The sequence below is a fragment of the Schistocerca piceifrons genome, chromosome X, assembly GCF_021461385.2.
Source record: "Schistocerca piceifrons isolate TAMUIC-IGC-003096 chromosome X, iqSchPice1.1, whole genome shotgun sequence".
Lineage (NCBI taxonomy): Eukaryota > Metazoa > Arthropoda > Insecta > Orthoptera > Acrididae > Schistocerca > Schistocerca piceifrons.
The window spans coordinates 113,402,069-113,416,523 of record NC_060149.1 but is presented as its reverse complement, the minus strand read 5'-3'; the positions used below and the strand labels follow the sequence as shown (position 1 = coordinate 113,416,523).

Genomic DNA, 14,455 nt, shown 5'->3' with positions numbered 1-14,455 from the left:
GATTAAAACTGTGTGAAGGACCGAGACTCGAACCTGGGACCTTTACCTTTCACGGGCAAGCGCTCTACCAACTGAGTTACCCAAGCACGACTCACGCCCCGTCCTCACAGCTTTACTTCTGCCAGTACCTTGTCTCCTACCTTCCAAACTTTACAGAAGCTCTCCTGCGAACCTTGCAGAACCAGCACTCCTGTCTCCGCAATATTCTTTCTTTCAGGCATGCTAGTTCTGCAAGGTTCGCAGGAGAGCTCCTGTAAAGTTTGGAAGGTAGGAGATGAGGTACTGGCAGAAGTAAAGCTGTGAGGATGGGGCTTGTTCTTGGGTAGCTCAGTGTAGAGCACTTGCCTGCGAAAGGTAAAGGTCCCGAGTTCGAGTCTCGGTCCGGCACACAGTTTTAATCTGCCAGGAAGTGTCATATCAGCGCACACTCCGCTGCAGAGTGAAAATCTCATTCTGGAATCATCCCCCAGGCTGTGGCTAAGCCATGTCTCCGCAATATCCTTTCTTTCAGGAGTGCTAGTTCTGCAAGGTTCGCAGTAGGAGAGCTTCTGTAAAGTTTGGAAGGTAGGAGACGAGGTACTGGCAGAAGTAAAGCTGTGAGGACAGGGCATGAGTTGTGCTTGGGTAGCTCAGTTGGTAGAGCACTTGCCCGCGAAAGGCAAAGGTCCCGAGTTCGAGTCTCGGTCCAGCACACAGTTTTAATCTGCCAAGAAGTGTCATATCAGCGCACACTCCGCTGCAGAGTGAAAATCTCATTCTGGAATTTTGTAATTTCATGGGCTGTATTAGTCTAATTCGCACAATTTATTGTTGCCCTGTTGGTAAACAGTCTGAAATGTATCTGTACAATGGTAGCCATATTGGATGTTTAGTATGTCATCAGCTGTCACGAAGGTTACATATGTTTGCTTACGAATGGACAGTATTAATCGTAAGATACAAATAAATTGGAGAATTTGCATTAAATTTTGTTATAAAATTGGGTAGAAGGTAACAAAGTTTTAAAAATGTTGACTATTGCTTTTGGTGAGTCTGCTATGAGTAAAACAAGGGTTTACAAGTGGTAAAGGCATTTTTGAGATGGCCGTGAAGAAGTTGAAGATGTTGATTGTTCTGGTTGTACCAACAACCAATCAAAACATAGAAAAAATGAAAGAAATGACTGTGAACGGTTGCCGAATCACAACCAGAGAAGTTTCTGATGATGATTAATTGGGTCATGCAATTAAATCTTTTCAGATGTTTTGGGTATAAGACATGCCACAGCAAAATTTGGGCCAAAGGTGTTGAATTTCGACCAAAAATAGTGGTAAATACAAGTCGTTCAGGAGATGCTAAATGAAGCCAACAATGACGCAGAACTACTGAAATGCGTCATAGCACTTGACGGAACATGGGTGTATGGTGTGACGTCAAAACTAAGGGTCAATCATCCCTGTGGAAGCATTCTGGATCTCCAAGACCAAAAAATGCTTGGAAATGCAATCAAATGTACAGGTTCTGCTCATTGTCTCCTTTGATTTTCATGGCATAGTGCATCATAAGTTCTTTCCAAAAGGTCAAATAATCAACAGTACTACCCACATATTCAATGCTGCTTGCAAGAAACAATCTGGAGGGGGGAGGGAAGGACAGTCTGAATTTGTGGCGTAACAATTTGTGGCTTTTGCTACATGTAATGCTCCTGCTCACACTTCATTGCTTGTTTGTGAATTTTTGGTGAAAAGCAACACTGTAATGATGCACCAGCCTCCATATTCACCAGATATGTCGCCATGTGAATTTTTTATGTTTCCAAAACTAAAGAGAACCTCAAAAGGCCATTGTTTTACAAGTTTACATGGGATTAAAAGCGTATCGCTGAAAGAGCTAAGAAGCGCTGATGTAAGTGTATAATATCTAATGGGGATTACTTTGAAGGAGATAACATTAATGTTGATTATTTCCAAAAAATGAAAATTCTCAAAACTTTTTGAACATACCTTGTATGTACTGCTGTGAGATTTATTATCTAGAGAACTTAGTTTCTTATGCAGTTACACAAAATTTGGTGCTACACCTTCAAAATTGAATGAAATTTTATAAATTAGAATAGCACATATGGATGTTCTTGCTACCATGTATTTATGAGCTGATGTTTTGTGAAATCTGATGTCGGCAGCGATGTTCCTGTAGGTCTGGGTTTGCCTGGCAGTAGAAAATAATGACTTACATTATATTTTAATTGACATTTCACCTTCACAGTGACTGCTTCATTTACACATTGTGATGTTAGTGAATCTAGTCATATTGCCTTATCACTAGTCAGATGAAGAAATGACCTGAAGATGAGGTACAAAATTTTCATGTATGTCTTGCAATATTAATAAATTAATCTGTCACTCGTTACAGTGTTCAAACTGTTGCTGTTATTACAGTAAAAAAATTAAGTGCCTTTAACTCCACTGGTATTTGTTATCACAATTAGGTGGTTGTACTCAATCTGCACAAAGCATGATTATAAAAGCATTTTTGACAATGCTGAGCAAATAAAGTTGCTTACTGGCATGAAAGGTTGCAGTAGCTCAACAAGTATGAAAGAAGAAAAATTTGGTTTTGGGAAGTACAGTTTCCATCATCTGGACGGAAGGAAGATATGAATAAATCTGACAGTGGAAAATGTTTGTAACTTATTAAAATACTAAGTAGGGAGACACAAGAGATTCCACCCAACATGTGGAAACAGCAGATTAGAAAGTTCTCATAATATTTTATTTAGTGACTTTACATCAGATGATGAAATGTCTGTTTAGCATTACTCTGTTGTGTTTTTCTTGGCTCTAGGTCCTAAACGATATCCCAAATAAGAACACACCTTTTCCTCACTCCCTCTACATAAGAAATTAATGATCTGGAAAGTCTGAGACCAACTGCTTGTTCAGGACAGCCTGTAGAGATGCTTTATATCCAAGTGTGTAGATCTTTTGGTTCGTTTATGACTGCTCCTCAGTGAAAAAAACCATTTTTCTCTGTAGTGTTCATCTTACCTTTAATAATTGTGAAATATTAGAAAATTGGTAAGCTATTGGGTTTTCATGATAAACCATGTTACCCACACTATTGAAAGACTGTGTTTTTTTTTTTTTTTTTTTTTAATTCAGTCGTTAAGAGAAGCTTTCACTTACCAAGGAGAAAACAGCAATTAGTTAACAATTTACTTATTCATTTATTCTACTGTATGGCAGCTACTACGCAGGAGTGCGCTCCTGGTAGCTGAGTGGTCAGCGCGACAGACTGTCAATCCTAAGGGTCCAGGTTCAATTCCCGGCTGGGTCAGAGATTTTCTCCGCTCAGGGACTGGGTGTTGTGTTATCCTAATCATCATCATTTCATCCCCATCGACATACAAGTCGCCGAAGTGGCGTCAAATCGAAAGACTTGCACCAGGCGAGTGGTCTACCCACCGGGAGGCCCTTGTCACACGCCATTATTGTACTACATAGGAAGGTTACAGACCACATAAAATTAAAAGGGGGCTTGATAGTTTCCACTGATGAGCAAAGAGAATTGGTTCAAAACATTTAAATGTAAGTAACTACACTGGAAAGTGAATGACCATTTGTCTAGATAACTGGATGAACTACAGTGTCTGTTTCATTCAAATATTTCTTTTTAAATGTGATTACAATGGCCTGTTGGCAGCAACAACAATACACAGTTATACATATTTTATAATTATTCAGTTACAGCACCTGCTGCAGGGCGACTATTCAGATGTTGAAAATTTTCAAATTCATGTCTGACAATAGCAAGATGAAAAAATTAAGAGAAATCACATAAATAACAATTCATACAAAAATAACAAATGAACCTAACAGATAAATTTTATATATTTATTGTGTACTTATATTAGAATTCTATATGTATATACCATTGGAAAATTAATTTTTCTGGTGATTTCTGCATAATCAGCATTCCTGTCAGTGACCTGTGATTGTCCTGCAGCAAAGTGTGCACAAACAAAACACAGTGATGTGCTGTAGAACACACAGCGAATTGCACAAGCTCCTTTATTCCCTGTGAGGAAAAGAATAAAAGTTGCAATCAGTATAAAAAACGTAATACAGAGATGGAAAAATGTCAATTCCTAACAAATAGTATGTATTTAATACACTGGAGAAGACACACAATTTTCAGTTAATGGAGATATATGAATAGCGTTTGGGAAAATCCGTTCATCAAATAAATCACTTCTATGCTTTTCTTTTAATTTTTTTTTCAGAGAGATTTTTATTACTTTTTACTTCTTCAATTATACTAAGAGAAACAGTTCCTTATTTGAACCTATCTGAAAGAACTTTTGCTTTTCACAGGCAATCCTCTCACCAGGAATTTGGAAAGTAGGATAAAGCATCGAGCTGGGTCATGTGGTATACTCAGATAGCCTAAATGATAAAAGCATTAACCACAAAAGTAAGAGTCAACATTGAACTTTTAGTACAGTGCACATTTTTAATCTCTCAGAAAAATTAATTACAGCAAACACTTCGCTGCAAGATGAAAGAGTCATTCCAGGTCATCATTTTGATTTATATTTATTATTTTTCACATAATCTGCAGGTAAAATATCACACACTATGACTCAGAATACATTAATACATGAGAAGTACAGTAAACCCACAATATAGCAATGGCTGAAGTCAGTAGTATGACACCTGATTTGTATATGCATTTAAAATTACTTTGTGAATTTTAATTAATGCGCAAAGATGGAGAAAATCATGGTTTTTACTAAATAGAAATTTAACTGAGGTTGCAAACATGGCTAGAAATGTGTCAAACAGCTTAGGTATCCTGTAAGTATCAGAAAAGTAATGATAATTTATTGACAACCAACCTGTAGCACCACCCAACCCTGTCTTCACAGAGTCCACAGCAACGTCTCTTATATGAGGAGCATGTTCAGGTCGAATAAATAAATACAGGCAAACCCCAACTAACTGCATGTATGTTACTAAAACATACTGCGAGTCTCTGGACAAGACTTTCTGTAGTTCTTCAGCCCATGCTTTTGCATTTTCTGAACTGAAAAAAATTGTTTTTCACATTTATTCCATAAGGTAAATCATAAATTTTACTAACAAAAATAAAAATTGGAGTAAGTTTATGGATAACGTACTGTGTTTATAACTGGAAGAAAGTATGAAGTCATTGCATGAATGTGAAGCAGAAACCAATGACAACATGTTATTTATATAAATAGCTGTTATACAATCACATAAAAATGAACTGTGATGTACTATTCAACTAGGTTGAAGCCTGCAACAGAATGCTCCATGTAATTATGTAGTTAGTTACATGTTCCATAGATCAGTTGAATGATTCTTTTATCAAAATGATGTTGAACAAGTCAGTTAACATGTTATGACCAATGATTAGTGTTAACATTAATGAACACTTCACTTTTTAGTCCTACTCATGCAACTACACATAAAAAGAAGGTTGCTTTTTTTCCCTCTCGGGCTACCAGTTTTTAAACAGAAATTCATCCATGAATATGAGTTGTCCAGAACGAATGATTTTAGGTTAGCTTTACAAATTCCTTTGCTACTTGTCAGGCATTTACTGTTACTGGGAAACAACAAAAAAATTTTGTTGCTGCATATTGAATTCCTTTATTGGCCACTGACAGGTCGATTTTTCCTCTAGTGTTATAGGCATGAACATCACTGCCCTTCTCAAATTGTCATAGATTATTTATGATGAATTTCTTTAGTGAATATATGCATTGAGATGGTGCAGTTAAAATGCTTAACTACTTGAAGAGATACCTACATGATGACTGTGGGTGAACACTACATATTATTCTTACTGTTCGCTTTTGCGCAATCAATATTTTCTTTCTAAGTGGTGAGTTACACCACACAATTATTCCACAAGACACATAAGAAAGTAAACAGAAACTCTTCACAAGAGATAACTTTATCTGTTACAAGAATATACTGCACAATTAATTGTCAAAAAATTGTGGCTGGAGATGAAACTTGGGTCTATGGATACACCCTGAGATGAAAATTCAGTGTTCCCAATGCAAACGCAGTGAACCTCCTCATCCTAGAAAGGCACATCAGCCAAAATATGAAAACCATGCTCTGTTTTCCTGATACTGAGGGTACAGTGTGAAGAGTTAATTCAAAGGGACACAGCTGTAAAGACCAAATTTTAGAAGGGTGTACTGTGATGTTTGCAAAATGATGTACAAAGAAAGAGGCCAGAAAAATGGGCCAATCATTTCTTCCTTCATCATGACAATGCCCTGTGCCACACCTCAATTTTGATTTGCAAGATATGGCCGGAGAAAGTGTTCCTGTCTGACCACATCCGCTTTACTCAGTAACTTTAGCACCATACAATTTCTGGCTCTTCCCAAAAATTAAAATTGTGCTTAAAGGAATCTGTTTTGTCGCCATTCCTGACATTGAGAGGGCATCACAGAGCATCGGAATGCCTTCTAAAAGAAGCCTTCCGGAAATGCTTCCTGTCATGTATTCAATATTGTGATATGCTTTGAAGGAGATTAAATCAAATGCCATGTAAGAATATTACTTTGTTTCTAATACAATTATTCATCATGTTTTTTATCACACCTCATACATTCAACTAAAATGCTTTATACTGTCAGTGGTACATTACATGCACAGCACAGTGTTGGATCCTCTCGCTGGAGGAGATTCCCAGACATGTAAAGAAAACTTCATTCATCCTCAGTGACTCGAAGGAGCTGTACCACGATCTGCCTGCCGAAGATGCATGGTCCTTTGCTTCAACAATTACACCACTGCATGTAGAGGGACTTTAATGTTGCCACTGTTGGTAGGATGCAGGTCTCCTTGGCTACTGGATCTGCCATTTCATTTCCTTAAATTAGTACATACCCTTGTACCCAGGTAAATATCACTTCATTCTGTAAGTGTTTTAGACAAAGGAAGGTGTCTTTGATGTTCTAGAGTGCTTTCTCTGCTGAGTACGTACGTACGTACGTACGTACGTACGTACGTACGTACGTACTCAGCAGAGAAAGCACTCTAGAACATCAAAGACACCTTCCTTTGTCTAAAACACTTACAGAATGAAGTGATATTTACCTGGGTACAAGGGTATGTACTAATTTAAGGAAATGAAATGGCAGATCCAGTAGCCAAGGAGACCTGCATCCTACCAACAGTACGTACGTACTCAGCAGAGAAAGCACTCTAGAACATCAAAGACACCTTCCTTTGTCTAAAACACTTACAGAATGAAGTGATATTCACACACACACACACACACACACACACACACACACCCACACACACACACACACACACACACGACAGCTTGCAGTGCACTTGGGTCGTCAGAGCAGATGAAAAACTTTGTAGCAAATGTATGTCTCATATTCTCCAATGCCATGGGGAAGGACTGGTATTTCGTTCAAACCAAGTGCTATGATCTCTGCTTTCACACTGATTACTGATGGCTTTGTCACTCATGGAGACTCTGTGAAAGTCTGTTCCATGGGCACAATAGTGGTGATAATGGATTAGCTAAGAACTTATATGCTATGAGGAGTTGTCACCATACAGACAGTTGTGGTTCACCAGCCTCAGTACATTACATTCAGTTACAAGAAGCTCTTCTTAGAGCAGTTGAGAAGGCAGCAGTAGGAAGATGACGTAATGTGGTGCGAGGCACCAATGACAGATGGTTTATTTGGTATATGTACTGTGACAAAGACCACCTAAATCATGGTCATTCTCTCCAATTGGCTGCTGTGTTTGGTAGCAGCATGTCAAAATGATAAACTTCTGTTCAATTCAGTTCAATTCAATGCATTGCTCTTAACACACAATTTTACATGGATGTGAATTTTCAACAAAGTATAAAGATTTTACAATTACAATCCTTTTAGTTTACATTATTTCTTATTACACTGTAATTCATGATAAATTCAAGTTATAAGGGCATTTTTGGATAAGCCACTGCTTGACTCGCTCGGTAACAAGTTATTAAAACCAGCTCCTTTGACACAGGGACTTTTCGCTGTTAATCTTCTGTTAACCATATGAAAATCTTTTCTGTGCCTTATTTCATAGTTGTGAATATCCATGTTTCTTTTTGTGACCTTAGTGTCTTCTTTCACTAGCATTATAGTTTCTAGTATATACATGGCATAAACTGTGGGAATATTGTGTCTAATAAATAGAGGTTTGCAAGAAGTTCCTGGTTTTACTTTTGCTATGATCCTCAAGGCTTGCTTCTGCAGTATGAAAACTCTTTTCATATTAGTTTGGCATGTCCCACCCCACAGTACTATTCCATAAGACAAGGAAGGATATACTAATCCATAATATACAGTCCTTAGTGTTTCAGAATTAAGATATGGTGATAATCTTCTTAATACATACTGGTCCCCCCCCCCCCCCCCCAGACATAATCAGCTTGCTCCTTCCGTGAAAGTCGATCACTGATGCATATACCCAAGATTTTACAATCTGTACAGGGTTTTGGTAAAATTTCATCAGTCACAGTATTTTGTCTGTTTGGACCACTTGGTTTAAAAGGAATAATATTAGTTTTTTTTCTCTGTTTACTTTTAGGTTCTCTCTTTCAAAGTGAGCCCCTGCCTTTTCAATAAAGTTATGTATCTTTTCAACTAGGCTGGGCTCATTGTCTGCACAGCAGACACCAGATGTATCGTCTCCATACATGGTGATCAATTGTTTATTGTCAAGAGGACTAGGAAAATTATTTACACGGCATATGACTAGGACTGGACCTAAAATGCATCCCTGAGGAACACCAAAATGTATAGTTCTTATACTTGACCTTTTGCTCTTCAGTATTTCTCCATTAGAGTAAGTAATCTCTGTGCACTGTTGTCTACCCTTTAAATATGTTTTTAGCAATTCCGTGAGTTTTCCAGTGACACTACTCTTCACAATTTTTGATACGTGTATATCATGATGTACCCTATCAAAAGCACTTGAGAGGTCCAGGAATAGTCCTGCTATTTGGGATTTTTCATTTACTTTTTCAAGTACATTATGGAGAAATTGTACTGCTGCTGACATGGTATTTCGACCTCTTCTGAAACTATGCTGGAAATCGCTTAATATGTCAGCACTGTTGTAATGTTCCAAGATTTTTTAAAATATTATTTTCTCTATCAGCTTGCTGAAAGTAGGAATCAGGGCAATTGGTCTGTAGTTCTGTACATGCTTTATTTCACTCTTTTTGTGCATTGGTTTCACTACAGAAAGTGTCGACTTGTCAGGGAACACGCCATCTTCAAGAACACAGTTTATTAGCTGAACTAGTAGTTTCATTAGTTCATGTTTGTATTTCTTCAATAGATTTGGAGAAATTTCATCTAACCTGCCGATTTTTTGTTTCTGAAGTTATCAATAATCTGCAGAATGTCATATATGCTTACTGGGAGTAGTGCACTGCAGTTCTGTTTGTTACAGGACTCAAATGAATGCTGAATATCCTGTTTCATAGAGAGATCATTTTCGACAGTATCTACGAAGTAATTATTAAAAATATTGCTGACTAGAAGAAGATCAGAGATATCTTTATTACTCACAGTTAATTGTACATTACTGATTTTAGTTTCTGTTTCATTGTTTTTGATCTAATTCACAATTGACAAACAAGTCTTTGAAATGTTATATGACCCACGTACCTGTTGGCTGATTCTTTCCGATTTTAATCTCCTGACTTCTTTGCGGTTCTTACATTTGTACTGCTTGTAGAGTTCTTTATGTAACTCTGAGTTAGTCAGTCTGTGTAAACTATACATGTTTTCCATTTTTACTTTCAGATCTTTTGTTTTAAAATATAATGGCACAGGTTTTGATTTTGAAGGTTGATTTTTCTAGATATTCACTGTTTTTAATGGCATGGCTCTATTTAAGTGCCCAGTCGTAATTTCAGTGAACATGTTCCATTTATTGTTGGCCCCAATGGTAGTCACTACGGATTCCCATGATTTCTGCCATAAACTATGTCTTAGTGTAGCAATGTTGTTTTCAGATAATATTCGCCTGTGCTCTTACACTCAGTTTGAATTTGATATTATATTTTAGCACTAGTGTTTGGCCTAAATGATCTGAGGGGTGACCATTTATTATGTCTGTTGAGATGATGTGGTCATAATTTATAACAGCATGATCTACTGAACTGCTATGTGTGTTAGCTATCCCTGTGGGTGCTAATCCAAGACGATCTTTAGCCCATAAGACAAGATACAATCTGTAAAACATTTGCTTTCCTTTATATACACCTATGGCATAGAAAGAACAGTGCAAAATGTGACTTTAACAATTGCAATTTCGAAATCTCTGTCAACACTTTTTCTGTGGTGGTTATGAACTTACATTTTCTCAAGTAGATGGCACCACCACCACCTTTATTGTGTGTTCTGCAGTAAAAAAACTAAACAGCATATTTATTTGCATTTCATATAAAAGCATCTCTAAATACCAGGCCATCATTCCATTACTTCAGAAGTGTTAATTAACAGCAGAATAATAAACAACTGCTAAACGAAATGCCTGATGGAACACTTTGGAGAACTTCGGGTCGTGCCTAACTTGAATGGCGGGCGATATGGTTTGGCTGTCACATCAGAGCTCGATTGGCAGTCTTGGACAACACATGTTATCTGCGTGGTCATTATCAGTTAAGTTTTAATTATCAATCTCTGTCCGAAAATGTAAGAGGTCGATCAGCAGTTGAGGAGGACAGACATGTTCTCTGCTACGATCGGTATTGGTTAAGAAATCAATTAGAAATCTCTGGTTTCAGGACACTTAAATGATTTGATAGTAATTATGTAGTTCACTATTTTGTTTACTCTCTGTGAAAGTGTGAAGAATGGAAGTTATTTGTGATTCATAAAGTGGACTATAATTGTGCACTCAGGAGCAGCATCTAGGCTTAGCTACGTTAGTGCCAGTGTTTTCATCTGCGGCAGCAGCATGTCAGTAGTATATTTCCTGCGAGTACTGTGACAGTTATGGAATAGGGAATGATGTCCTGCAATAGTATGTGTGTTCTTATCAAGGCACATGTGGAGATGGGCTCCATCTAATGGATGATAATGCCTGCCCACATGGGTTTGATTTTGTAGATGAGAACCAAAAATATGAAGTCTTCACGCACCTTGGTTGACTAACACAATATCCAATACTGAAATAAAACTGAACGTGCATGGAGTGCTCTAGGATAACAGACTGCTGCCTCAATATCGCCATGGAGCATTGGTGACCTATAAAAGGTACTTGTCCACTAATTGGAAACATTACCACAAGCAGTCCCGGTGAGACTAATCAACAGTACTGACATTCTGTATATTATGGCAGAGGGATACCACGCACAGTATTTGTCATCTGTGTATCCATATCACTGACACCCTACATCATGTAGCCAGGGTACCTTTCACTCCACAGATTATTATAGCGTTTCATGGACTCTAAAGGTTCCTTATCCTACAGATATGAGTTTATGAGCTGAAAGACCATGAACTTTACTCATTATGTTAGTTTATTTTGTGTCAGGCATATTTTATTGTGAACAGAACACGTATCCCAAAAGATTATGTCATCAGACAACGATGACAATATGCAAAATAAGTTAGTTAATTTCTTATTATGTCCAATGAAGGCACTTATTCTGAAGGCAACCTAAATATAAAACATCAATGAAGTGACTCAGGCTGTTACACAGCTAGTTTAATTCGCAGATTAATCAGCTGCACGTAACACATTCATGAAAGTTTTGATACAGAGCTTCTTTGGGGCTGCAAGACAATTACCATACACAAATCAGTACAACAACAGCTTCTGTACCAACACTTTGACACTGCTCTCACTGTCTTTATTTCTGATATGGTATAAAATGAACTATACTGTATTAATTCTTCATTCACTTAGTCATTTACAAATTAGTAATATGGCTAATGTGGTAATGTCATTATTCAAGATCACAGACCTGCTGGTATTGGTAATTATCAATAAATCAGTAGCATGGAAGTAGGGTTAAATATAAATAAAGCACTTTTGGAAGTTGATCTACAAATCTAAGCAGGTACTTCTGATAGCTCAGTTACTTAAAAAAAATAATAAAAAAATAAATGAAAGAAACACTTACCTTGCAGCGACTATGTTACTGGCATTAAGATCAACAATTTCTTCAAATCCTATTGCAAATATATCAATAGGGCGGTCAGCTGAAGAATTGTTCATTACGTCAACCAGAGCTAGACAATAAAGAAAGGAAGTTGAACATAACCGATAAGGTGCAAAATTATGAAGGGTCAAAATTAGATTCATTCTATTTCTATAACTAAAAACTGGTAAAAGAGATTTCATTTTTCAATGTCTACTCTACAGTTAATGTCAATTTTTTCCCCTCCTGAAAATGAATGAATTAGTTCAAATCAACTATTACACAGAGTATGATACAGGGAAAAAAAATCCAGTTAATTTGTTCAGCTTCCAAAATATACATCTTTGAAAATGTGATTCAATTCAGAGTGAATGATCTTACATACTTCTACAATCGTACTCTGCAAACCAATGGAAAGTGTATGGCAGACAACACTTCCCACTGTACCAATTATTAGGGCCTCTTCCCATTCCACTCAAGTATGGAGCAAGAGAAAATAGCTGTCTAGATGTCTCTGTTAGTGCTGTAATTAATCTAATCTTGTCCTCACGATTCCTATGGAAGTGAAATGTAGGTGGCTGTTGTATATTCCTTGAGCCACCATAAAAAGCCAGTTCTAGAAAACTTTCTAAGTAGGCTTGCTTGGAAACTTTGTGTGCATCGTGAAGTTTTTTCCAGTTCAGTTTCTTCAGCACTTCTGTGACACTTTCCCAGGGGTTAAACAAACATGTGGCCATTTCTGCTATCCTTTGCTGTATACATTCATCCCTTGATAATCATATTTGGTACAGGTCCAATACACTTTAATGACACCCTAGAATGTATCGCACAGGTGATTCGTGAGCAAACTCCTTTGTAGACAAATTGCATTTCCTTCGTATTCTACCAATAAACTGAATTATGCCACCTGCTTTACCTACGACCGAACCTATGTGATACTTCCACTTCCTACTGTTACAAAGTACAAAGTGTTACACACAGATAGCTGTATGAGTTGACCAATTCCAGCTGTGACTCACTGATACTATAGCCATAAGGTACTAGGTTTTTCCCATTTTGTGAAGTACAAACTTTTAAATTTTTGAGTGTTTGAAGCAAGTTGGTGATTTCTGCACCACTTTGAAATACTATCAAGATCTGACTAAATATTTGTGCAGCCTTTTTAGACAACACATTATTATAGATAACTGTGCCATCTCAAAAAATTCTTGGGTTACTGTTAATATTGTCTGCAAGGTCATTAACATGCAACATGAACAGCAAGAGTCTAAACACACTTCCATAGGGCACACTAGAAGTTACTTCTACATCTGTTGATGACTCTCCATCCAAGGTAATTTGCTGCATCCTCCCTATCAAAAAATTCTCAATCCAGTCACAAATCTCTCTAGATACCCCATACACGTGATCATACTTTTGATAATAACACTTTTCTGAAATCAAGAAATACCATACTTGACAGCATTGATCCATGGCTGCCAATATGTCAAGTGATAAAAGTGAGAGTTGCATTTAATGTTCTTTATAGTACTGTAGCAAAAATATATAAATACGCATAAAACAGAGCCCTTTGCTGTATATTGTTCTCATATTGCACTTTTTCCCATTTCTGCTATTCAGCAAGGACTTTTCAGGGAGAACAGGAAAATTTAGTGTTTTAGTGAGTATAGCCCTAGTGAATGTGATATGTTCTACAGGCAGATGAAACGAAAAGAAAATGTATATAATTTCCTGCAATAATTCAGATGTAAACTGACCAGTGATGAGAGCAACATTCTTTTGTCTAAAATGTTATTCTAAAACAAATCTGTTCCTTTTGCCATTTACAAAACAATAGTCTAAGCCCAAACCATGAAAACAACTCCAGACCATTATCTGCCTCCACCATATTTCACCACTGCCATAGCACTTGTATCAAATAATGGTCTCCAGGTATATACTACGTTTCTAGTTTCCCTTCTGAGTCATATTTGATGTACCTTGTCTCTTTATGCCATAAAAATCTTCACTGCTACACAGGTCAATGAAAGTGTTAACAAATACTGGGCCATATAAAATGAAAATGTAATGGCTAACACTTCTATGTTTCAATATCATAACTACAAAATTGTGCTATATTTTCGACTGACAGTCAATATAGTTTCCATCACTTATTATGAACAGGACAGATTGCTACTCACCATGTAAAGGAGATGTTGAGTCACAGACAGTCACAACATGAGGATTGCTAATCATGTGAGTTTTCAGGCAATAGGTCTTCTTC

General features: G+C 37.1%; 1 protein-coding gene across 1 annotated transcript in view; it reads right to left on the bottom strand.

The window, feature by feature from the left end:
• The window catches only part of LOC124722915 (synaptojanin-1), a 138,333-nt gene that overhangs the window by 31,737 nt on the left and 92,141 nt on the right, over positions 1–14,455 (bottom strand). Inside the window, exons 12-14 of the mRNA XM_047248066.1 lie at positions 12,175–12,283; positions 4,877–5,064; positions 3,911–4,056 (exon numbers count right to left, since the gene is read on the bottom strand). Coding sequence (XP_047104022.1) covers positions 3,911–4,056; positions 4,877–5,064; positions 12,175–12,283 — 443 coding nt within the window. The remainder of the gene's footprint in view (positions 1–3,910; positions 4,057–4,876; positions 5,065–12,174; positions 12,284–14,455) is intronic.